At 33.0% G+C, this 27,757-nt stretch overlaps 1 protein-coding gene across 1 annotated transcript in view; it reads right to left on the bottom strand.

The window, feature by feature from the left end:
* LOC129223929 (uncharacterized) overlaps positions 1-27,757 on the bottom strand; it is a 78,410-nt gene that overhangs the window by 25,462 nt on the left and 25,191 nt on the right. Inside the window, exons 2-3 of the mRNA XM_054858308.1 lie at positions 5,175-5,225; positions 1,094-1,153 (exon numbers count right to left, since the gene is read on the bottom strand). Coding sequence (XP_054714283.1) covers positions 1,094-1,153; positions 5,175-5,225 — 111 coding nt within the window. The remainder of the gene's footprint in view (positions 1-1,093; positions 1,154-5,174; positions 5,226-27,757) is intronic.

Raw genomic sequence — 27,757 nt, 5'->3', positions numbered from 1 at the left:
ATATCTACAGACTTTATTTGGTATCAAAGAGTTGTCACAAATATATTTAAAGTTAAAGACGAGTAATTATTTCAATATCATAGTTAAGTTAATGATTATTTGTGAGAAATAACCGCACCGAAAGTAAAATGTAGATGTACTTATGAATTATTTACATGAAGAGCCAAAAATATTCTGGGATATTAAAGTTACGGAAAAACAAAATCCTTTCTCAAACGTTAAAAATTTCAATCAAGAGTAACAATAAAATAAAATGCATATGAAATTTTTCGACAGTTGAAAAACGTAAAGAAATAAGAAATTCCTAACGCTAACGAAACATTAAACGCTAGCAGGAAATGATTCAAACACTTGAACGAAAAAGAAAAAAAAAGCTAGACGGAGAGAGATTTCCTTTTTATTTTTTTGCACTCGCTGTTGTGTAGTAATCTACGAAGCACAAGAATCATTTTTATTTAGGTTCTCACTTGTTGATTAGTGATAAATTGCGGTTTTTATTTTGGTGATTAAATGTTGCTTATCGAGTACTCAAGAAAATAATGATAGATATATTTAGTAGCGTTTTGAATGATGGAAATTTCACGACAGTAACGGTCAACTGAAAATCAACAACTAACGGTACTACGGTATCGTAACGAACTACCGGTAACTGAAAAGCATTAAACGTACTTTTAACTATGTTTGAAAGCCCTAAAACCTACAAAGTGATCAAAAGCTGTACTTACTTGTTATTTTAAAGAATTATCCTAGAAAAGTTGAGATTTAATCCAATAGTGTACTTCATTCAATGTGAAAGACATTGAAGCCACGCTTAGATGCAACCTATCATTCATCCGCCATATTGAAGTGGTTGAATGGTGAATGTATGCCGGAAGCGCATGCGCTAGCAAGTCATTTTGCGATTGCTTGTTGTTTTGGCACCCCTGTCTACGATTGTCTGCTGTTTTGGCACCCCTGCTCTACTTCCTGGCTAGTATTGCACCCTTGGGCCCCATGCTTTCACCTTAGGGGGAACATATTCACTCGTCTGGAACCTCTGGTTGTAACAGTGTAGTTTGGGGGAAATTTCATTTATAAAAACAAAAATATATACCTCTAAGTGCTTCGTACTTAGAAGACAGTTTAGCTGGTTGGATAAATGTTCTATCTTCATCTGGAAAAAAATAACAAATGATTGTAACGACATATATTGAAAAGAAAATGACATTTGATTTAAAAAGGAATAATTAATTTATTAAAATGCTTTAAAAGGGGCTGAATTAACCCATGTTTATTACAGATCACGAGAGAAATGTAGGTACTATATTAAAGTCAGTGACAATTCCTATTAACAAAATAACTACTGAGTAAAAAAGAAAAAATGAAAATTCGACAGTAAACGATACAGTTTATTTCTAGCTTCATATCATAATGCTAACGCTTAAGAGTTTTTTTGTATTTGAAAATCAACTATAATAAAATGCTCAAATTGATTGATTGGTTTGGGAGCAGCATTAAGTATGCGAGCATGCCTTTTGTCCTAACAAACAAGCAATAAAGAAAAAAAGGAAAAGCAAAAAGAATGCGGTTCTGAATTGTCCAAAAAGTTACTGTTACTCAACAAAAACGCATAATACAATATCGATTGCTCCATCATGGGAACTTTTATGTAAAAACTCTTGAATGAAAGTTTACTTTCTTTTGAAATATGCTTTTTTGGACATTTTATCAATTGAAGCATAGAAAGTGTAGCACAACTTATGTAAATATGTTCTGTGAACTTTTTATATGGAGCTACAGAAAACTGAAAGTTGAAAAATTGGACAAGCAATGGATCTAGTTTTTCAAAAAGAAAATAGCACCAGCAGCTTCAAAATTATGAATAAAGTGGATAAAATAACAATAACAAAAAGACAAAAACAATAATAACAAACTAACAAAAAACAACAAAAACAATAATAATAATAATATTAATACAAATAACCCTAAAAGTTGATCTGATGATCAATATTATAATCATTGAGAAGAGATAACATGGAGGGAGTGAAGACTTTCATTCGTGAAAGAAAGACCCCAAGTCGCGTGATAGATTTTAAATATAGATGTCAACCATTCGTGGTTGTTGCGTCACGTGACTTGAGCTCTTTGCCAAAGCTTTCGCTTAGCCAATGATGGGACTTGCTCCCTCCATTTTAATTCCTGCTCTAAGATCATAATACTATATGAAAATTGCTGTTAAAAAGTATTGAATCACACCATTTATTGAGGATCTCTTGGACTTCACATATAGTGTAAGTTTCGGATGAATACAATCATCCAGAACCTCACAACGAAGAAGAAAAGTTTTTGAAATGCTCCTTGAAACTTCTAGAAAATCTGTTCGCGGCAATCGGCTCGTGATACAGTTAAGCGTCTATCGCATTTTGAGCCCTGCTCAATGGCAAAGTATTATTCCTAAATGAAGGTGATCATGATCGGGGAATTGAATTTTGTGAGTGGAACCATGCGAAATTTGAATAGAACGATCAAAACACATACACCTCTCTAAAGTCTTTAGATATGATCCCAATGATTTTTTTTTTTCTGTGAGGGTAGGTCAAAGCACAATGCTTACAGCACAAAACTTGCTACATTCAATGAGTTGGGGGTCTTCATTGAGAGGGAATGCGACCAAATACCAATCGAAGTGGTTAGAAACATTCTGGGTCTCATTGGTCAGAGTTTCTGTGCTTCAACCACAATGACTAACAATAAGAAAACTGTCTTTAAGTGGCTGGTTGCTACATAGGTCCACTTCATTTTCACACTTGAATCTTTTCCGTATCATTGAAAATTGTTTGTGTTATAGTCGTTCCTAGAGGGTATACATTTTTGGGGGACACTCTGTGTATACAAGGCGATTCTGAATTATTTTTACAAACATTAGACGACTAATACAGTGAGACCTGAGTAAGTTGACCATTTGCGGTGCACTACTTTAGTGGTCAACTTAAACAGGTGGTCAACTTACTGAGGTTGATTTACACGATAAGGGCTAATTCCGTGCCTGAAAAAAGCGGTCAACTTTGATCAACTTACAAGGGTAGTCAACTTCACAGGTTTTACTGTAATTACATAGAACATTGGATCACATTCCAGCCTCCTGGTAGGCAAAAAAGAGAAATATTAGAATTCCAACCTGATCTTACAACATTGTTGGGAAAGCAAATGAACGATACCATAAGTTGAACAATCAGATTTATTTTCAGTAAGTTACCACCTTATAGCCAGGGATAAGGCAGAAATACATGAAATACACCCCCAGCTCAGTCATTCCATCCGAGGACAGCAGTTACGGGTTTATTAGCACTCATCAGCCTGGAATGATCATTCTGGACTGAGCTGATGGTGTATTTTTCATGTAACCAGATTTATTGTTTAGGTAACCATGTGTCATGTTTCATGTAACCAGATTTATTGTTTGCTCACAGCAAGTGCTCAAATGCCGACCACACGCGTCGTTGCACAGGTAACATCGACGACGGAACGACCGGTTCACTCTCTCAAAGATTCACAGTGTCGGTTAATGCTGCTTCTCAGTGGAAATTTATAGGATGTAATGAACAGACTGATTTCAAAAATTTATAACAGAAAAGCGGTTAATGATTAAAAAAAAAAATCTTGAAAAAAATTCATGTGGTGGGCCGTGAATTTTTTCCCTAAGAGTTCCAAATTTTAGTGATTTTTTTTCAATAGATGGCGCTGCTGATAGTAAGCAAAAAAGAAGTCGAGCAAAAAAGAAGTCAAAAAAGAAGAATTGAAATTCACCGATTTTTCCTCCGATTACGACATGTGGTTACAGCCGGCGGTAGACATTTTGAAAATAGTGTTGTGTAATTTTGTTTATTTAAAACGTTTTTCGGAAAGCAGTCATGAAATTTATTATCTTTCTATGATTTATGGTCTTACGATCTGCAGCGCCATCTATTGGAAATTTTTTTAACTAAAATTTGGAACTCGGGGGGCGGGGGGACACTTACGGCCCACCTCATGAATTTTCTGCAAGAATTTTTTTTTTTTTTTTTAATCATTGACCGTTTCCCTGTTATAAATTTTTTCAAACAATCTATTTCAAGACACCCTGCACATGCGGTAAATTATTGATTGTAGAGTGAAATCTGTGTAAGTTGAGCACTTGCGGTGCAGTACTTTGGTGGTCAACTTATAATGGAAACTGGTGGTGGTAATAATGGAAACTTTTTTCTTTCTTTTTCGTCATTTCTTGTCCCATGCATTCATTTTTTAACGAATTGGAATACTTTAAACTCACTTTCATTGTTTAACATTACTTTAAAACAATAAGAGAACATGTTAAAATATTTTTAGCGAAAACTTACCAGAATGACGAGTGAAGTATCGTACAAATTTAAAATTTCTGTGTATCGATCAAAAAAAAAAAAAAAAATTGCCTCATTGGTTATGAAAAACTACTTATTTGATATTAACAATTCCTAAAAATTCATAACACGTCAAAAGTGACTGAAATTCTTCATTTGATTTTTTCTTGTACATTTGTAACCATGGTAATCTATTTTTCAACAAAATAACTCCTTATTGAAGTTTGGCGCATTTTCTGGGGCTTAACATTAGCCCAATGATTTTTGACGGAAACATAAATATTCATAGGTTTCTCTGGTTATTTTTTTGAGGCATAACTGATGGAACTTTTAGTACAATCTAATGTTTTTGCCTAGCGGTCAATTTACAAAAAGTTTTTTTACAATACTCCAAACCAAAGCCGGTGTATATTAGTGGTCAAGATAGACAGGTGGTCAAGTTACAGAAGTTTTCCTTCATTATAAAAGATAGGACTAATTCCGTTCCTCACAAAAGCGGTCAACTTAGACAGGTGGTCAACTTAGCAGGTTTTACTGTATTAGGAGACGTGCTACGCAGGCAGAAAGGCAGGTACAAAATGACGTCAGAGAGTCACTTGTATTGCTTCATTTCACATGATCCATTTACACTTTCCTATTTTTGATTTCTCGGGATGGAAGGCGACCCTATGCTCCCGTGTAGTTATTGGGTCGCCCGGATGCGTACTATCACCACTCTCTATTTGTAAAACAGTTTAAAATCACCTGGTGATTCTAAACAACCGTCTATTATCAACTGCATTTTATAATTATGCTAATGTATTATTTCGAATCTCTTACCAGACTGCAGCACACGAGTCAAATCGTCATCGTCGTGAATGTCAATGTCATCTGAAATGGAAGAGAGAAAAAAGGAAAGATTAATGTTTTATTTTAGCTTTTATTAATTTTAGATGCGTGGCTCTAACACCAAGGTCATAAAATGTTGACATCAAGAAATAGTTTGCAAATAAAACATCGTAGATTTGTATGATATGAATTGCTGGCTGCGGGAAGACAAACACTTAAGAAATTGAATTTTATGCAGAAATATCATGGAGCTGCTGTACTAGTTTCAACTGCAACGGGAAAATGGAGATTCTGGTGGAGAGACCAAAAAAAAAAAAAAAAAGAGAAAAAAAAAATAGATAGACAGTAAGGCCCAACTTACTGCCGGCGTGCCACATGTGGTCCGCGAAGCTGATCCAAGTGACCCGTTACTTTGGTTAATGTTACGAATCGAAAACTATGTACTGGGAACGCCCAAAACAACCGATCGTCTTCAATCAGAATTCAGAATGATTGTTGCAAGTTTGGAGCCAAATAATCAGAAATTGCTTTCAAAAAAAAAAAAAAAAAAAACAGGTGGAATCTTTGTATATTAACAAAACAAGCATGTAATAATTATAACAAGTTTTTGTTTAGTATTTTTTTTTTCTTTTCCGAATTTTCACGTGTTACTTAGGGGGGAAAATGGGTATCTTTAAACTTTATAATGTGTTCTGGCCCACGAAATGTCTTACTATGAGGTGCAGCATTCGAGTTGAAAAAATGGTTGGGCACCCTTTCGCCTTGGAGAACGTTTTGAAGTAATTTGTTGCTTCAAATAACATTACTCAGTTTCAAAGGAAAAATTCATTACCATTACCGAACACAATGTTGACCGTTAAATTTATTGACTAATCTTCCTTATTCTTATAGCTTCTAAAATCAAACATTCAGAATGTACGAATTTTTAATCAATTTAATTAGTGTTCCTTATGAACAGCATGGACACAATCTACGGATTTCATAAAACCATGTAACGAGGTTTGAAACAATTCTATTGATAAACTGTACGGCCTGTAATTATTCTATCTACATACACACTGTATGACGCTGTTTTCAGAGGAAAATGTGGGGAAAAGTGGAACACAGCGGGGCTACGTGAAATAGTAAAATATTATCACATTTACAGCACCTCCTAGATAACAATATTTTATCTACAGTAAAACGTCAAAAATTGGAACTTATTGGGACCATAACTAATTTGGATTTTTAAATTGTTTGAATTTTCGAAAATATCCAAGAAACTACCGTTTAGGAAAATAGTGTGACATTTAATTTTAAAAATTGGTTATACAATACGCATTTCATACAATACTACCTTTTCAGACAGAATTTAACAAAAGTTAACTCTCATTTGTCTGCTGAAAAAAAAAAGGAAAATTCATTAAAACTGCATATGATTGCTTTCGGATTTTGACGTTTCGGATTCCTGGCGTTCGGATCCTCAAAGTTCTACTGCATGTTCTTAAACACAGAGTCATTTACATTCACGTATCATTTGTAGAAAAAAGAACAGTAGTTTTGAAAATGTGATTTTTAAAAATCGTGTCCATTATTTGCCCTCGCACCCTATAAATAAAAGCAGCAAAAAAAAAAGCAATCATGTACGTAAAAGGAAATCACATGGCTAGTGCAACGAACTGGATGTCAGACCAGACGTTTGCCGTGCAACAAAAGGCTCTCACATCGAACAAATGCAACTTTAAAGAAATAGATATATTTCTTATTATATTCATTTATCACTTATTGTAATATGCACAGTAGTTTCGAAAATTTGATTTTTGAAAATCTTGTACATCGTTTGTGCTCACCCTGTATAATAAAAGCTGATAATAATGTAATCACCTCCTTGAAAGGAAATCACATGGCGTGTGCAACGAACTGGATCACAGATCAGAAGTTTGCCGTGCAACAAAAGGCTCACACATCGAACATAAGTAACTTTAAAGAACTAGGTATATTTCTTAATACATTCATGTATCAGGTATCACTTATTGTAATATGCACAGTATTTTCGATATATATATATGTTATCTCAGGACATTGATTTTTATATATTAAGATTTTTCAGTTTCAAATGTTCATATGTGTGAATGTTCATATGTTCAAAATGTGTGAGCTTTTTGTTGCACGACAAACCCTGTATAATAAAAGCTGATAATAATGTAATCACCTCCTTGAAAGGAAATCACATGGCGTGTGCAACGAATTGGATTACAGGTCTGATCTGTAATCCAGTTCGTTGCACACGCCATGTGATTTCCTTTCATGGAGGTGATTATATTATTATCAGCTTTTATTATACAGGGTTTGTCGTGCAACAAAAAGCTCACATATTTTGAACATATGAACATTCACACATATGAACATTTGAAACTGAAAAATCTTAATATATAAAAATCAATGTCCTGAGATAACATATATATATATATATATATATATATATATATATATATATATATATATATATATCAACGCACAGCCGAAACCGCTGAAGCTTCAGACTTGAAATTTGGCAGACATGTCCGCATGATTACGAAAGTAACCACTAAGAAAGGATTTTTCGAAATCTCAATTAGTTCGGGAGAAATTAATTAAAACCCCTTAATTTCTGTGAAATTAAAACCTGTCATTGAAATTCCAATCCAATATTTTCGAAGGCTTTCCTCCATTCAAATCATTATTCAGTACTTCATCTCAACTTTTGGTCGATAGCGAACTATAAATTTGATATTGTTTTTGTTTCTCACGTGATTCTTCGAGGCTTTTCTCAAGTCAAATCATAATGTTTCTGTCTTTTGCTTTCATTTTTTCGAAGCTAGAAACGAAGTTTTTAAGAACATCATCACAGGCGGACTATCCTTTTGAAGTTAGAAGAATGCAGTTTCCTGTTAAAGTTTGCTTTGCAATAACCATTAATATGTCACAAGGACAGACATTAAAAGTAGCAGGGATCGATTTAAGAGAAGATTTTTTTTCACACGGCCAATGTTATGTGGCTTGCTCCAAAGTCAGTTCATCAAGCAGCTTAATAATTTTAGCACCAAAAAAAAAAAAAAACTAAAAATGTTGCATACAAAGAAGTTCTTGCTTAAACATAGGTATAACAATAAAATGTGGATGGCCTGTGTTTGCAAAGATAATCAATACTTTAAAAGGATCGTTAAAAACAGTTAAAATCGGTTAAGGACAAGGGCATATATATATAAGGAGTCCAGGGGTCCTGGGATCCTCCCAAAATTAGAAAAAGTTATAGGTAATAAGTAATTATTATAGGGGAGTTTCGAAACTAGGTGCACCAAGCAATGTGACCCCTGCTAATTCCATTACCCGAACAATACCGGGTACGGGAATGCTAGTTTGGTATATTTCTCATCAGATTTATGTATTATTAATTGTAATCTGCGCAGTAGTTTTGAAAATGATTTTTCGAATCTTGTTCATCATTTGTGCTCACTCAGTATAATAAAAGCAGATATAAAAGTAATTTAAACAAATAATGTGAATTGCGTCTGCATAATAATATAATACATTATTTTTGCTAAAAACGTCAAAAGAACTTTCAGTTTACAAAGACTTTGTCAAAATTTTATTCTACATAGTACAAAATAAGGCTAATTATTAATGACGGCAAAGGGAGTCTGCTTATTAGTAGCATTCTAATCTACGTTCCCGAGAAAGTCAAATCGAATTCTTCCGAGCACGAATTAATTATATTACATTAATTAGTTAATTAGATTGCTCTATTATCTAGTAGAAAGTGACGCAGCTAAACGCTGCATAACAATCTGGTTGTTTTGTTAACTAGCAGAGATTTCTCTGAAAATCGATAAAGGAAAATACTGAAACAATAGGTTTTATTTTAATCCCTTAAATAGCTGAGCTTAAGATGGCATACGATTGGACTAGCATTGCAAAGGTCACTAAGTTTGGCTGTTACCCGTAATAACGCTTCCTCAATTAATTATGCTTTTCGGTCTCTAAATTTAACAATATTTAATCATTCAAATACACTCTTAAAAAGCTGTCATCAATTCTAAACGTTTTGTTAGGAACAGCTTTTGAAGATGTTACAACAAAGTCGAAGCTTCAAAAAAAAAAAAAAAAAAAAAAACTACCATTTATCGGGCTGAATTTGCCTACTTTCCAAATATCAGTTTGTTTCATCCCTGAAACGTAATAAATTTCTTTTTACGTTTAGACCAGTGATGCTCCCCCCCCCCCTCCCCCCAAGTTACGCACCTCATAATAAGAAGGTTCTCAAGGACCAGAGCACGCATAACTTTTCAAAATATTTAACTTCCGAATAATTTGAGAAAATATGGAAAAGGAAAGAAAATTATAAACCGTGAAATGTTGTTAAAATTACTTGATGCTTATTTTATTAGTGAAAAATTTTATATCTGCTTTCCAGAAACTAATTTCTGAATGTTTGGATCCAAATTTGTGACTTCATTACTAATCGGGTGTTCTTTTTGCAAAATTAAACAAAACAACAGACCAAATACGCCAGTTTTGCGAGCAGCGTGTAGTCCATGGGCCGTAGGTTGGGCACCACTGTTTTAGATCGAAAAGAACTGCACTGGATGAAAGGTTTAACCCTTAGATATGTTGTAAAACTTCAGAAATGATACAACTAACCTTAGAAAAGTGCTCAAATTTACCCCGGATGACGGCAATAAAAAAAATTTAGCGTTTTAGTGACTACTGCTAGCTGCAGAGTCGGAGTCGAAGAGTTAGAGTCGGACTGATTTGGGGGAAATGGACTCGGAGTCAGGAGTCGAAGATCAAAAATTTCAAGCGTCGGTCATTTCCCCTCTAAGTCCGCAACTCTGCCAGTGGTTGCGGAGTAGGAGTCGAACTGATTTCGGGGTGAAAGAGTCATAGTCGTATGATCTTAAACTTCCGAAGTCGGACTACAAGTACATTTCAGGAATTTGGTATCAAACCAGCTTAATCCACATTCTAAAACTTTACAGAAACGAGAAAACAATCCCAGACAGCGATTTTATTTCAAAGGAAACCTTTTTTGTCAACAATTTTAGATCTGATTGAGCTGGATGAGTCCCAAATTAGTTTGTAGCGTGAGACGAGAGTACTTTTCAAAAAGGATGAAATTATGAAACAAAACAATTTTGAAACTTAATTGATTGAGCTGGGTTATTTGATATTAAACTCCTGGTTCATGCTTATAAAAATATGAATAATCAGAATTTAAATAGTCTTCATTTAATAAACGGTTATAAAAAAATTTCAGTCAAAACATTCGACAATCATTCGCTCTTTTTAACTCGTACTACCACAGCAAAAACGTTAGCACTATTTCAACTATGTTTATTTAGCCTATGGTTATATGCCTCTGGAAACTGAAAATGTAGTGAACAAGAATATAAGGGTGGATTTACGAGGAACATGGGAGAGGTGTTGTCCACCTCTCTCCAAGACCCCATTTCGAAGGCCGCCCATGCAAGACTCAAATCAACATATTTAAAAAAAAAAAAAAAAAGATTTAAGATGTAACTACATTCGAAATACAGTTTTAAAAATTTAAAGAGCTTAACAGAAGAAATGATAAAAGAGCTTATTTTGTGAAAATAGCTCTAAAAGTCATAGCTCATCTTCTTTAACTTTAACCAGTTCTTTGTGCTATGGATGGATTTGGACCACTGAGTAATTAAAAGGAAATCAACAACGTTTTATTGCACAAATGAGCATAAAAGTGCTTCGGCATTTACCGGATGTCTTTACATCCTAAAGCTTACTCTTTTGTATTGAAAGAAGGGGTTCCCGGAAACCTCGAAACACGTGTATGCAGTAATCTGCTTATTTGTGTGACAAAACGTTGTTGATTTCCTTTTACTTCTCTGCACAAAGGTGTTTATTTATTTCTTATTGAGTGATTAGTATGAAGAAGAATTCTATATGTTCAAAGGAGAAGAAAATCCACTTTCCCATAGAGCAAAGTTTGTTCAAAAAATATTATTTGAGTTACCTTCATTTTCCGAATAAAAACATTGTTCACAAAAGCAGTTGAGTATTTGCAAAAAACACGTTTTCAAATAATCTTCTACTTTATTTAGTCTTTTCTAATGTTACTTTCAGTCCTTTCAAAGAACTGAAATTGAAAAGCAAAATCGCTTCAGATAATGGAGGAATAAAATTTACATTTCATCATTCTTTTATAACCATTTTACTATTTTTCTCCTTCTGCTTCTAGGAAATATTGCGAGTGTATGTTATTTAACACCACTGCAGATACTTCGCAGATGCTAAATCGATTCTTTCATACTCCACATTTGAGATAATAAAAAAGATCACCTTACAAGCAATTTAAAGGAGATGGTATTTTAATCTCTTAAAAGCCGAAAGCCATGAAATTTCAAAGCGATTCGATCTGCTAAAAGTAAGAGCAATCATCGAACAATAAACGCTTGCACATATGAAGGGCAAATTTGAAACGTTTTGTTGTTAGCTTCGCTATTCACTGGCATTACTTACAGTCAATAATTGAATTTCTCTTAATGCATTTCTCTCTTATAAATAAGATTTAAAAAAAGATTAAAACTACAGTATGATAGTTCGAGATTCCCTAAATCCAGAATCTCGAAATCCAGGAGACCCGAAAACCAGAACTTTTCCCCTTAAATATTAAAAAAAAAATAAAAAAAATCCTACTTTTTTTCCAGTTTTAGAAGTCCTAAATTGTTAACGTTTGTTGTTGAAAATACAGTACTTTCAGTTCAGCCTTTTTTTAAACGTTTTTCGCTGCCTTTCATTCAGATTGATCAAAAAATAAAAGAAATTTAGCGCAACGTTAGTGAAACCAGGAAAAATGACAATTTTGAGTCAGAATACAAAGTCTGGAAAATTCCGAAATTCTGAGAGGTCGCGGTCCCTAACATTCTGGATTTGAGGTCCTAAACTGTACATGGGTCATTCTTCAAAAAGTGTAACTTTTCTGTCACACGTCTTTTGCAGTAAAAATTTTAAGGAACAATTCATTTAACAATGATTTTTAATTTCATAAAAAATATATCTATTTAAGCCTGCCAACATTTTTTTCTTAATAATTTTTATTTTAATATATTTTTGGTTCACAACATGTGAATTCTCACCTACGTGGCATGTCACACGCCTTGCGCGGTTGTTTATGTTGCTTAATAACTTATTTCTTTAAAAGTATATACTTCTTTATTTATTATTCCTTTCACATGTGTCTCAAATACTAATTGTTTAAGTATATTTAATTTTTTAATAATGTGTTTTAGTTCGTTTTAGAAGGACAAGAAGTCATGTCACACGATAAATTCTCACCTCTGTTACCTAACACGTGGCAGTAATGGCATCAAATTCTATTTCCCATGATACAAGGGTTGTTTATTTTCAGCCATAGCTGAAATTGTGAGATTTTTGTCGAAAACCAAGAAGATAGATTTTGCTTTAAAAACTTTGTGTGGTTATTCTGACTTCTCACCTCCGCGAACTTGAATTTCAGGGATGTAAATTAATGTAAAAAAAGTGAACACGTTTTCATATGCTTAATATGTGCAGATTGTAGCAACGAAGAAAAAAAAATATTTTCCGTGAAAAATATATCTATCAGGCCTATATTAATGGAAAGATCCTCACCTCCGTGAATCTCACCTCCATGACAGACCTTATCAATGTCATTATTTCTGAGGTGAAAATAACTGATAGAGGGGAAATACATCAATAATAGGCATTCTACTAAAATTATAAATTGCCAGTATATCCTCAAATTTACTAAATACTATTTTTTAACATACATTTGAAACTGCTAATCAAGCCGTACTTTATTAATTAAGAGAGCTTAATATTACATTCCCACTAATCATTAAAATAGCTGATTGTTTGCACAATTAGCAAAATTAACACTTTGATATTAAATTGACCTCTATTTTTAAATATTAAAATTTTTTTTCTTCTTTTTTATTTCCGCGAACAAGGCATTTTTTTATTTATGAGTAAAATAATTGGAACTTCGCTGGGCCATTGTTTGTGGTTACTTCTAGTAGGTAACACTTTCATGTAAAAATTTAAAAAAAGGAAACAAAAGGTTTCGAAACTCAAAAATATTTGTGTTCAAAAGTTACGTTTTCTGGAGAATGACTCACATACGTTTTTACTGAATTTAGAATTAATAACATATTTCAGCCGTTGAAATCAAACAAGCGGTGTGACGTTACGCGCACTTGGATCTAAAAAAAAAAATTACTTACGATTTTTCGGCGATGGAACAACGCAAATTCTGACTTAATTTATGCATATTGCGCATACGCGAGCAAGTCAAGATGTGCCAAGAAATGCGCATGCTCAGAGAAACAGTTTAAGTACTTTCCAGCATATGTTACGTGATATTTTTTTATTTCTTTTCACACTTAATACACAATTAAAAGTCATAAATCATTCTGAAAATACTGACGTAGAACATCGGGAATTTTTTAAATTTTGGCCATGAAAAATTGAGCACTTTCTCCATGACGGTTTTTATTCTCCTGCCTGCTTTCAAAATAATGCACAAAAAAAGCTAAAATTTATCAATTACTTAAAATTTATTTTAAATAAATTAAATACAAAAAAAAAAAAAAACTGATACGAAATTCAAATATTTTCAATTCTGTCCAAGCGAAATATTTGAGTAAATAAAACTCCGGTCAAGTTTTAGTTCCTGTTTCATAGTTATACACTCGACTCAAAAATTATTAAATTAGAAGTTTAGGTTTGGTTCGAGATAATACAGAAACCTGCCATGTAGTGTCAAGTTAACGTTCGTCATGTTTGTTCTCATTAAAGAGATTTCCTCATGAATGGGATGATCGATTGAACCACTCCCCCTAATGAGGAACCAATAATCTTATGGATCGCTAATAGGAAGCAACAGTTGAATCCTTTTGCACTTACCGTATGAGACGGTGAGAAGTAAAGGGAAGTGGACATTTTCATGTTTTGAGCAAAACGTGTTGAAAGTTCAGATTCTAGATAGGCTTTCATTGTGAAGTTTTTCTAAATTATGCTGTATAGCAGCAACTACCATCTCTTGTCCTAACAGAGGGGAGGTTTTCCTGCCTTTTATACTGTTTATCTCTAAGTTTTTAATTTTGCCATTTAAATGTCTTTGCTTCTCACTTTCACTTATAGAAGTTGCAATTTCACACTCGATTGAAACTCTAAATCTACGGTGATTATTATTTATTATTCTCAAAAATAGTTTCGAAAATCGAATTTTGTAAATTAGTTTAAACTATAGTGCCTACGAAACAAGATGAAGCTTTATTTCTTCTAATATTAAACTTTGATGCCTCCATTAAAAGCCTTAAACGCTGTTTCATGAAATATTCACGAAATAAAGATAAAAAAGAGAAACGCGGAACTAAATTGTAACAAAATCTCGCGTCTGCTAATGTAAACACCGCGAAATTGAACGTACACCTCGGCCCCACTGCCCTCTAGCGGTTTTCATACATTTTGTCTTCAAGAATCGAAGGGGAAAAAGCGCCGATCGGCACACTATTCTTTCTAGGCACTATAGTTTAAACCTACGACATTACAATAATCATATTTATTTCATTTGTATGAGCTGTATATATAAGAAATTAAAGAATGTCTCAATTGAACGGGTTAAAATGACAATGGTGTAAAAAAATTCATATTTTTTTACATTATCTTATTTACCTATAATTTTTTAGTTCATTTATTTCATTTTTATGAACTGTATATATTTAAATATATAAGAAATTAAAGAATGTCTCAATTGAACGGGTTAAAATGACAATGGTGTAAAAAATTTCATATTTGTTTTACATTATCTTATTTACTTATAATTTTTTAGTTCATTTATTTCATTTTTATGAACTGAACTGTATATATATATATATATATATATATATATATATATATATATATATATATATAAGAAATTAAAGAATGTCTCAATTGAACGGTTAGAATGACAATGGTGTTAAAAATTTCATAATTTGTACTAAGCATGGACATTTTCTATTTAAGAGAATCTTAAATAGAGAAAATTCTATTCTTATATGGAACATTCCTTAAGAGAGAAATGCCATGCATACTTTCTCTATTAATTGTAAAAAGAAATACTAAAACATATTCGACCGAAGAAGCACACAAAAATTGCCCACTAACTTTAAATATTGTTCAAGTGAGAATGTTTTAAATCAGGTGCTCAACCTACGTGCCGCTTTCCACATCCGACCCACGAAACTGATCCATGTGCCCCGTTAGTTGACTCAATGTTACAAATCGAAAAGCAAGATTAGAGTCACAAATTTGGAGACAAATGTGCAGTAATCGGTTTCTGAAGAACATGCAATTTATAAAATAAGCCTCTAAGTAATTATAACAAAAATTACTGATCAGCAATTATCTTTCTCTTTTCATTTTTTCCATATTGTTTAGAAAACAATGAACAATTTTGAAATATTATATGTTTTCTGGCCAGCGAGAATGGCTTTAATTTGAGATGCGACCCTAGAGCAGAAAAAGATTGTGCACCATTGTTTTAAATAATGTTTATCAAAACTATCAACCCATTTTATTAGCCGTTTATTTTGTCACGAGTAACACTATTCTATTATAAATTCTTTGTTTTTTTTTGGTTTGCTACAGGCTACAGAACGTACACATTAGAATATTAAACGCATAACGAGTTGTTAAGGGAAGTTTTTTTTTTCCAGACACAGAGCTGCAACTATGGTTTTTTTAACAATCAGGGCACAAAAGTTCATCAGTAGCAGTCATAGGAGATAAAAAAAGAAAAACAGCAAAAAGGAGAAATGACAACCCTACGGGTTATGCACCTTGCAAAGCAAAAAAAAAAAAAAAAAAAACCTATAAGCCCAAAACAGGCCAGAAAATAAATAAATAAATAAAAAATAAATAAATAAATAAATGAATAAATGAAAAATAAATAAATAAATAATAATAAATAAATAATTGCAAGAATTGGGGTGTTGACAAAGTTTTCTGAATCAATATTGTTACAATATTAATTTACGGAGAAGAACAAAATTATTCTCTGCTCGATTAGTGCAACCGGTTCTATTTTTGAACAGCACATGAAGTTTTTAGCCAATATGTATGTAGCAAGTATTTTTATAACAATTTTAACTTACCAAAAAAGTTCCTAACACATAAGCCGCATCAAGGTTTTTGCACCGAAAAATCAAATAGCCTAACATGCACGAGCAAACACAGTTTAGACTTGGATGTGTAACAAGAGAAGATGACCTCATTAGTAACATTTTTTTTTTCATCATACTCCTCTCGCCATGAAGCATTTTTCTTTTAAAAAATCCATGTAATTCAGGCCTCACTTAGATAATACCAATAAATAAAAAAAATAAACAAATCGTTGCAATATATTTTAGAAAAAGGTGAACAATTAAAAATACTCAAGTGTTAGAAGGCATACGTTCATTATGCTTAGAACTGCTTATTATTTGAAAACTCGAGTCACATCTTCAGTCCGAAACTCATCCTAATTTGAATAACTCCGCCTCATAAAATAATTACAACTTTCCTTGTCGAACAATGAACCTCATTACTTTCCATATATCGGGTCTTAATTGGCAGAAAATGATAATCATTATTCTGGTCCGTTTCATTGATTTTTTATAATGTGAGATATTTGTGCATTTCAGGAGTTTGATTTGGATACTAAGAGCAGTGTAGGATTAAATTCAATTGGATTTAGGAACAAAATAATGAAATTAAACTTAAGAATCTGTTTATTCTTGAAACGTTTCTTAATGAGAGCTAATTCATTGATACTGAGAAACATGATCGTAACACAATACAAATTACCCGAGTATTATGTTTCAGTGTTTTCTGTAAGCATAACTTTTCCTAATTGACTTGTAAAATTAAAATATCTAAAATAATGCAATTGTAAATTTTACAAGTATTGCAGTTTTCTGTATCCAATCTTCCAAAACGTTGACTTTAATTGTAAAAGTTCATTATTAAGGTTTTGTGAAATGAACTTAAAGTGAAAGAAGTGCAGAAAAAAATTGCAATGAGAATCCACAGATTTCTTTTCACCCAACTTGTAGTGGAACTTAAAAACAAAATTTAAATAAAAGCGCATTTGAATAAATCATGAAAGATGGAGTAACATAATGGGGTTGTTTCCTTCAGTCAAACGTAGTACTTTTTGTCACTGAAGTTGATAGAAAAAGCAAAAAAATTAATTAATTAATTAATTAATAAATGAACAAATAAATAAATTAATTAATAAATAAATGAACAAATAAATAAATTAAATAAAATAACATAGACCCAGAAAATACTTTTATTTTCCCAACAGTTATTTTTTTAATTAATTTTTTTAAATGACAGATTTTTGAAACAAGGCGTTGTCTTGATGACGTCACAAATGATGCACTTTGCCGCATCTTTCTACCGCGATTCCACGTTAGATCAAGAAGCGTAATCAAGAAGCGAATTAAAGTTACGCTTTACGCTTGCTATCAACCATATCGTTGTCAGTACACGTGAGTAAAGATGAGAATTAAATATTTTGCTCTGTGAATGGCATTTCATCATTTGTGATGTCATCGGACAGAAGTAAAAGCATTGAAAGCGCGCCGATTTAAGTAATTTTTTTAAAACATTAAACGTAAACAAATTATTTAAAAAATGGTCAGATCCTATGTTTTTAAGCATGTTCTTTCAGAAAAAAAAAATACTCTTAAAATTTTGGAAACGTACCCCACTAGTACTTCACCCTGCCTTATCGAACGCAGAGTTCAGTTTTGCTCGGGGGGGGGGGGGGGGGTTTGCTTGTAAATGAGACAATCTTAACTTTAGCGCTAGTTTAAGTTTGCGAAAAAGTTTATGTGTGTCCTTTACGTCACTTGATAATAATTAACAAAGGATCCATTTAGCCCCACATGCACCTGACTAACTGTGCAAAACATTTAAAAAAACATATAAGCATATTACTAAACAAATAAACACTGCACTGAAAGTTTGTAGGCCTTAATCGATATTTAAAATGTTAATAACAAGAACTTTATCATTCAATAATAACAAAAATATTTTTATACTTACAACAAAATATTACAATATGAGTGTCAACTTTTGAAAAGTGCTTAAATTATCATATTCTGGGATTTTCAGAGGTAATTTTTCTTGACTGGAAGACTACATTGTAAAAATATTACTTGATAGATGGTTTTAAAAGCAGAGTAAATATTTCGCCATTTCACTTTGTCCCACATTCCCCTACTTTTACAGATGAATTGCGGTAGTGAAGAGCAAAGAGATGCAAGTGGCAAAATTAAAAATTTGTAGATAACCAGTACAAATGGTAGGTGAACGCCTCCTCTGTCTTGGGGCAAGAGATAGTACTAGTAGCACTGGTAGGTGCAGCTGTATAGCATGATTTGGAAAAAAAATTCGATGAAAGCCTACCTAGGACATAATCTTTATACGCGTTCTACTCAAAACTTGAAAATGTCCACTTACATCCCTTTGCTTCTCACTGCCTCAAATGTACTAAGCAAAACAATTTATTTCACACGAATTGTTGAGTTCCCTTTGGGGTCCATGTGTAGAGAGGGCTCACAGTCGTTACATTGGCGCTACCGTAAAACCACCAGTTTTATGTTAAATTCTCATTTGTTAGTGGTTTCTAACCTACGGCCCGCGGGTCATATCCAGCTTGCAAACCTGATCTTTATGACTCGTTGTTTTGTTTAATGTTACAAATCGAAAAGGACGATTAATGACTATGTTACAAATTCAAATCCAAAGTATTCAGAAATTGGTTTCTGAAAAACAAATGTATTTCATAAAAAAAACAATATAGTATGTAATTGATAACAACTGTTATAGATTTTTAATTTTCTTTTTTTTTCCGATATTTTCTCATGTTATTCAGAAAAAAGTTAAATATTTTGAAATTTTATATGTGTTCTGACCCGCGAGAATCATTTTAATATGAGGTGTGGTCCTTGTGTAGAAAAAGATTGGGCACCACTTCTCTGTATCACAAAAAAAAAAAAAAAAAAAATGCTTTTCCTTTGTGTAGTTCTAATCACGAGTAGTAAACATACGTTACTATCAAAACATGTTTTTCGTATGTTTTCAGCTGCATCATTTCTCTGTTCACGGTAGTTGTCCTTTGGAAGGATATTATCTACTCCACAAATATTAGAAGTTAAGTGGCACAAGGGGTAAATATGATTTATTATATGTAGACCCAATGTATCATCACTCAATATGTCAGCACCGCTTAAACAAGTTGACGATCATGTAAATGTTGTTTCGTGAAAATGTTAGATGCTAGATTAACTACGCACACCACATGTTTCGAAAAAGCAAAGCATCCGATAAGTTGTTTTCGGAAATACATACGGTTAGTTTTCGATTTACGAACTGTTTAGGACCAAAAAACTATTCGTAAAATCAAGTTTATAAAACTGAATAGCATTGTTTCAATAAAAGTAAGATCTCGAGCGTTCGTAAATTAGAGGCTAGTAAAATCGAGCGTAATCTTATATATATTTAGATATTAGATAAACTACACTAAATTATTCGTATTTTGTGCATGGAAAGGAAAAGTAACGTTCAATGAATTTATTTAAGAATGAAAGGGATTTTTCTTTTATTCAAATATTTTATGCTCCATGAGTTGAAGTTAGGCCCTAACACAGATAAAGCAAAGCGAAACATATGCTGTACTAAACTTGGAGGCTTGGGCAACCCCATCGTTGCAATTAGATAGTTCATTCATCTATATAATTTTGATGGTTTTATGATTTTATTATAACATTAATATAAACTAGCTGCATCGCCCGGCTTTTCACGGTGCACCTCGAGAAAAACAGTTATGTCTAGCGACGCGTGTTCAACAAGCAGCTTGAAAAAAAAAAAAAAAAAAACAGTAAAATTTTGAGGCAGATTGCGGAAAAATAACCAAAAAGTAAACATTTTAAATCCCTCGATTGCAGGAAAAGCCTCAAAACAAAAATCAAAATTTTATTTGTTTGAATTCAAGAAAAAATTGCAACAGATCTTTCATTTAATGATTTTCTTCACGCTACAAATTTTAATTAAAAAGCATTGTTACTGAAAATTGAAATGAAGCACTGAATAATAATTTGAATGGAGGAAAGATTTCGAAAAATAGGGATTTTATATCGAAAGCTAAGCGTCATAATTAATAGTTTTTAATTGATATCTCCACTAATTATTATCGGAGGATCATGTTAAATAGCCAAACATGAAGACAGGAAGATTACTAATCCATCGATACCTGGCTCGATGGTCAGTTCACTGTCGTTCGGGAGAAGAAACTTGGACATAGATGCATAGATACACAGGTACATACATAGATACATACGCTCAGCTTTTAATTATATAAGATTATTTAAAAAATATTCCCCCCCCCCCTCTTTAGTTCTCCAAACAGTTTTTATGTCATTAATTTTACTATCAAGCTATCAGTTACGGTGGTAACTATTACTTTTGTTTTCTCTCGTATAATATCAAACAAATAATTTGAAATAAAAATGTTGAAACCGAATTAAAAGAGCCTAACACTAGAAGAATAAAGAGCATTTCGCACAAATTAGAATTACAGTCTACGTAAAATAAAAAACACTGCACGCTGATACTAAAAGTTTCCGTATAATTTCACGTTTTCTAAGAAAAGAAAATATTCGATTAATTCATTTTTAAGGGATCCTTTACAGTGGGGACTTTGGGACAGGGACCTCATTGCTCTGCAGAAAAATCACATTTCCGCCTCGGAACAAAAGTCATAGATTCAACTTTGATTACTGATCGAAACAAGCATTTCTGCGAAGTTGACATTGTACAAAAGGTCCCACAGTTGAGTTTTGAGAGTTTCATTTGTAAACAAATATATTTCAGAAGGGAATAAAATTAATATTGTAATATTTTACTCTCAGAAATGTCACAAAAAATTTCCTCATTACAACAACAACAAAGAGAATGGGTAGTGAAAATAAACTTACAAAATATTTATTTGCATCACCAATCATGGTTTAGTTGGAAAATAGATTATATTCTTCATGTTAAAATTTTTGGGGAGGAAGGCACAAAATGCCTCGCAGCTGAGTTCTGAAAGTTTCATTTGTAAATAAATCCATTTCAGAATGGATTAAAATTAGTTTTGTCATACTTTACTCGCAGAAATGTCATATGAAATTTCCTCATTACAAAAAAGAAAATGAACTAGGAAAAATAAATTCATACAGAATATTCATATGTGTAACCAGTTGAAAAATAGACTAGGTTCTTCATGCAAAATTTTTGGGGAACAAGTGCACAAAATGTCACACAGTTAAGTTCTGAAAGTTTCACTTGTAAACAAATCTAGTTCAGAGTGGAATAAGGAATAAAGTTAATATTGTAATACTTTACTCACACAATTGCCCTAAAAAATCCCTGATTACAACGAAAAAAGAAAAGGATGGGAAAAAATAAACTCACAGAATATTCATTTGAACCACCAGACATGGTTTAATTGGAAAATAGATTAGGCTCTTAATCTCTTGGAGTTCAGGTAAACATTTTTGGGGGAAAAATACACAAAATGTCAAAGTTGAGTTCTGAAAGTTGCCTTTGTAACCAAATATATTTTACCCAAGCTAAAACCCTGTGACACGACAGCTCGTGAGGACCAAGGCCTGCTGTGCCCAACTCAGTTTTCCTACTTATGGGTTCTGGGCTGCAAGACAGATGTTCCGGTTAGGTGGTCAGCCTAACGCGGAACCCCCAGTGTTTGGTTCCCAAGTACTCTTGGTACTCATTTTATCGATCCGCTGATGGGATGAACGCTTGAGACAACTGTGCTCAACCTGGGAATAGAACCCGGGCCTGTGGCATGGGAGCACGAAGCACTGCCACTGAGGCTTCAAAATATGGTTTTTACCTTCGAATAAAATCAGTCTAATACTTAGCCCGTAAGAATGTGCAGAACAATCACTCATTTCTACGAAAAAGAAAATAGTTTAGGGAAAATATACCCACGGAATGTATATTTGTATCACCAATTATGTTTTAGTTGGAAAATAGATCGGGTTTCTTTTAATCTCTTGGAGCTCATTTAAACATTTTTCTGAACCCACAAATATCCCCCATTGTTGAGTTTTGAAAACTGCATTTTTAACCGAATATATTTTAGATTCGAATAAAACTAATTTAATACTTAAATTGTAGGAATGTTCTAAACACCCACTCAATACAACGAAAAATGAAAATAAATAGCGAAAGTAAACTCACAGAATTTATGTCATCAATTATTGCTCAGTTCGAAAATGGATTAGGTCCTTTTTAATCTCTTGGAGCTCATTTAAACATTTTTCTGAACCCACAAATATCACATTGTTGAGTATTGAAAATTGCATCAATACAACGAAAAATGAAAATAGATAGCGAAAGTAAACTTACAGAATTCATGTTATCAATTATTGCTCAGTTCGAAAATGGATTAGGTCCTTTTTAATCTCTTGGAGCTCATTTAAACATTTTTCTGAACCCACAAATATCACATTGTTGAGTTTTGAAAATTGCATTTTTAACAGAATATATTTTAGATTCGAGTAAAAATAATTTAATACTTAAATTGTAGGAATGTCCTAAACACCCACTCAATACAACGAAAAATGAAAATAAATAGCGAATGTAAACTTACAGAATTTGTGTCACCAATTATGGCTCAGTTGGAAAATGGATTAGTTCCTTTTTAATATCTTAGAGCTCGTGTAAACATATTTGTCAGGCTCCCAGGTAATTAGAAGTAGCATTAAGCAGGAGTCATTCATTATCATTTAAATCGCGATTGTAAAGAATTAAATACCGCCATTTTAATTCAAGAAATTGTAAGCATTTTTAATCTCAATCACGTCGTATTACGCTTCACACAAATTCAAACTATTTATCACGTGGTATCGCAATGCCGAGTTTATTTCATCTCCAGTGCTAGGGCTATTAAAATGTGGATGTTCATCTTGGGCTACATCGAAATCCGCAACACTTTGGGGGAAGTTCTAATTTAATTAGAACTGGCGTTGAGTAATGAACATTACACATTCGCATCTCATTTTAGAACTAAAATCTCCTGGAAACCGTTTTTAATTTAATTAAAAACAGCTTTTACGTGGCACCATGAACTAATAAGTGTCCAGATCCGTTTCTGGTCGTGACTTTATTTTTTCATTTTTAAATGAAGAAAACCATAAATCAGATCAGAATTCGTTTCAATTTCACTCATGTAATAAAAAGTGAACTTCGTCTTCAACTTGGACCCTCAGTTGCCATATATCGCTGTTTCGGTGGAACATTGACGTAACTGCAAAATTAATAGAAAATGAGTTGTTCGTCACTGGGTCCAAACGTGGTCAACACATACGGAGGAGCACTGACAGATTTGTTTTCCAACTTTTAGCCACCAGGGCAGTAAATCAACTAAAGGGTGTTTTTTTAGAGGTATAGAACTTTAAGTTGGCAACACTGTTTGATATGTGTGAAATTTTGATAGCTGTCACTTGTTTTGTGTTCAGTTCGGTTTGCCATTTCATCATGAATAAACAACAAGGCGGTGCAACAAGCCACACAACGCGTGTCACAATTGATTTATTAAAAGAAACGTTCGGTGAACGAATAATTTCACGCAATGGACCCGTGAACTGGCCTGCAATATCATGCGATTTAACACCGCTGGACTACTTTTTGTGGGACTATGTGAAGTCTCTGGTCTGCACCGATAAGCCGCAGACGATTGACGCCTTGGAAGAGAACATTCGCCACCTTTATTACTGACATACGGCCTTTATTGCTGCAAGAAGTGAGAAAATTGGACTTTCCAATTGGACTTTCTCCGAGCCAGCCGAGGTGACCATATGCCAGAAATCATATTTAAATAAAAATGACAAAGAATCATCTTTCGAATAAAGCAACATTCAAGGCAATGAACAACATTTAACTGTGTTTTATTTGAACCTAAAGTTCTATACCTCTAAAAAAAAAACACCCTTTATGTTTCATTGTATGATATTGTATGAGATTGCTGCATTTATATTAAGTTCTATTGTAAAATTACACTTTTTGCAGTTGCGTCAGTGTTCCATCGGAACAGCAATATGATAATAGATCAAAGCAGAAAAAAAAAAAGGTTGGAAAAACTGTTGGAGAATGTAGAACCCATCAAGTCAAAGATTCTACCGCACAATTATGAGTCATAAAAATAAATGTAAAATTGATATAGGGTGTTCACTTTTTAAGAAATCCTCATTCTGCAAACTTAATAGTTCAATTTTAATTGTAGTTGAAAATAGGGTAATGACACTCAGCGGGTAACCCCGTTCTCGAAAATATCTATAAATAGAGTGAAATTAAAAACTCGCAGCCGGTACCACCATATAGCTAACGTCATTGTAAATTTAGAGTTAGGATAAAGTCACTGCTGGAAGGAAGGTGTTTTTGTGAACTCACGTAATTAGCTTGCTGTTGTTTTGTTATATATGATTCTGCGACATCTAACAGGTGAGTGAACATTCTTATTTTTAAACATTAATTTATCCATTACGTCTATAAAATAGATAAATGAATAACTTTTATTTATTTTTGCAGTGCTTTGGTTTTCAAATTAACTGCATTCGAGTCCAACATGGCGTGGCACTCACGTAAGCAGGTGAATACATGATAACAGCTCAGTGACTGAAAACAGTTTTTTCTGGACGATAAAAGTCGGATAAACGAGCATGTAAAAAAATAAGCTGACTATACTATACAGTGCTGATAGAGGACGCAGCACAACTGAATATTTTTTATTAATTACACCACAAAAGAACTGGTAGAAGCCTTGTTCGTATTCTCGAGATCGTGGGTTCGGTTCCCTGGATGTTATTCCTTCTCATTGTGCTGTAAACCTTACTGTGTTTTCCGGATGCAAAGACGGTTCTTGTGCGGTTCTCTGTGTATGTGAAGAAGCTGCTTCGTTCTGCGTAAATGTCTAACAATAAATCGACACGATGCAAATAAAGTATTTCAACTTCTGCTAACGGTAAGAAAGTTGAATTTCAAAAGATGGAAGTTGCTGAAAATATTGATCTATAAAATGCGATTTTTTTTTTAGTAAAAAAGAAAAAGATTTCCGTGTGAAATAAGTAAAATGGATATGACATCTCTGTGAACAAGTGCCTGTTCCTTGATAATAAAGTGTTGAGTGTTTTTTTTTTTTAATTTTATTTTATTTATTAATTTTTTTTAATTTTAAGGACGGAATTTAATTTTTGTTTGACGCTCGTCAGTATTACAGTGTCACATGTGTGCATTTGAATGTTGATGATGTCATCAACAGGTTTTCAAGATCTGAAGGAAAAATCCGCATTGTTATATAAAAAGTGATGTTCTTAATAACAGCAATAAAATTAAAATCTGCAGGTACAGCATTGAGTTCGTATAATTTTCCACAAATGCTAATTTTATTTTCAAAAATTAAATAATAACAATACTAATAAAAATATTTTTTTTCAGCAGAACAAGTATAACAAAAACATTTTTGTGGAATGTTTTGAAAAATTTCGGAGGGTGTTTGAACCTTATAAACCACCCCTTGCATAAGGACCTGACATGTATATATTTTGCTACCTCACCAGAAATACATTTACATTATAAGAATCTCATATTCACTTTTATTTATTTCTTTTTTATTCCATGTGTCGTCAGATTTACAGCAAGACTTTCATAGGAAAAGAAAAACAGATTTATTTCTGATCAAAAGAACACGGATTGGAAGAAAAAAGGCATTGTTCTGGTATGTTTCAATAGTGGTATTTAAGTCTCTTTTTCTAGTCCTGGCAAACGCAAAATAAAGGACACCGTAATTGGAAATAGAGGAACTGTAAATTTTCCACGATGCCAATTCAACAAAGGAATACTCTGAACTAGTGAGCGGAAAAAAATGCCACTGGAGTCAAAATTTGCAATTTCGGTTTTATATTTGCGGAATAAATTTTTGACTTCTCTTCTAAATGTTGCAGTGGTTTCGCCTCAGTATATATACTTGTTATAGCGTCTAAATAAGGATTTTCAAATTCTACGCCTATTGCGTTGAACATTTCTAAATGTTGCACTGCATATAGTAAAATAATAACATGTACTCGTTTTGAAAAACATACCGAATTGATTCGGGGGAGAAGGAGTCACGTGTTCAAAAGTTAGACGTAATGTTTGACCGATTTTTGTCGGATCAAAGAAGGTCAGTCAACATGTTTCTTTTTTAAATTAACGCTGACTAAGTAGATATCTGTTTATTTTATTTTAAAAAGTGGTTTGAAATCTATTTATATTAAATTTTTATCATTTTTACAATGACAAAGCAATTATTAAGGGGAGATGTGCCCCCTCCCCCAACAGCAGTACTTATAGCAGATGAAAAACTCAAACAATTAATGTAAGAAATAAAATTTTTATATACGCGATACGAACGAAGTAGTTCTAAAGAAAGAATTTTGCATATAACGCCTATGGCGTAAAAACTGATGCAGCGGGAATGCTTTTAGCAAACATATTAATTTTGGCGTACGAGGAAGTGAGAAGCAAAGGGGTGTAAGTGAACAATTTCACGTTTTGAGTAAAACGAGTTTAGATAAACTCCTAGGGAGGGTTTCGTTGAAAAGTTTTTCTAAATCATGCTCTAAGCAGCAACTACCAGAGCTACTAGTACCATCTCTTGCCCCAAGATAGAGGAGAGGTTTACCTACCATGTGTACTGGTTATCTCCAAATTTTTAATTTTGCCACTTGCATCCCTTTGCTTCTCACTGCCTCATATGTTGTTTTCAAGTGGTATTTTTACAGCAGGGCTATAAATTTCGAGTGTGAACTCTTCGCGCGGTTTGGTTAGTATTACAATGTCTAATCATTCATTATACTTCATGCACAAAATGAATTCATGATAAAGTCATCAAAAGGGGAGAGATTGCGTGATAATTAAAATTGTTTCTTTATATGTATAAAATGTCCTTAATATCAAATAATCGCAATGCGTGCGTACAATATTCTTTGCGATTTCTGCTGTAACAACGTCTGTTTGCTCATCAACTGTTTCTGCGCTAAAGATACAAGTTTTCTTCTTCCTTGAGTTTAATCTCATGCATCACTTTTTATAGGCTATTCAACCGAGGAACGCTTGATTGATGATTAACAATAAAATAGTTGCTCTTGCAATAAAATTGTTCATTAATAACTTTACCATAAAAAGAAATTATTAATAAGGCAACGAATAGAAAAGTTTTTTATGTGTCTTTTGCCTTATTTGCAATATTTCTCATTTATGGTGCAATTTCGAATTACTTCCCAAAGTGGTGAGAACAGATTTTTTTTCAAAAAGCGGAAGCAGGTCCGACGAGAGGCCATGTCACCTTAGTCGGAAACTAGGGCCCCGCCTTGGATCTCAGCGGCGCTGAGCGGAGCGGCAATTTTTGAAAAACATGTAAAAACACCCCCCTTCACAAAATGAAAGAAATCGAAAATTTT

Source organism: Uloborus diversus, chromosome 6 (assembly GCF_026930045.1).
Source record: "Uloborus diversus isolate 005 chromosome 6, Udiv.v.3.1, whole genome shotgun sequence".
NCBI classification, from domain to species: domain Eukaryota; kingdom Metazoa; phylum Arthropoda; class Arachnida; order Araneae; family Uloboridae; genus Uloborus; species Uloborus diversus.
The sequence above is the reverse complement of the archived record's forward strand: the minus strand, read 5'-3'. Positions and strand labels throughout refer to the sequence as shown.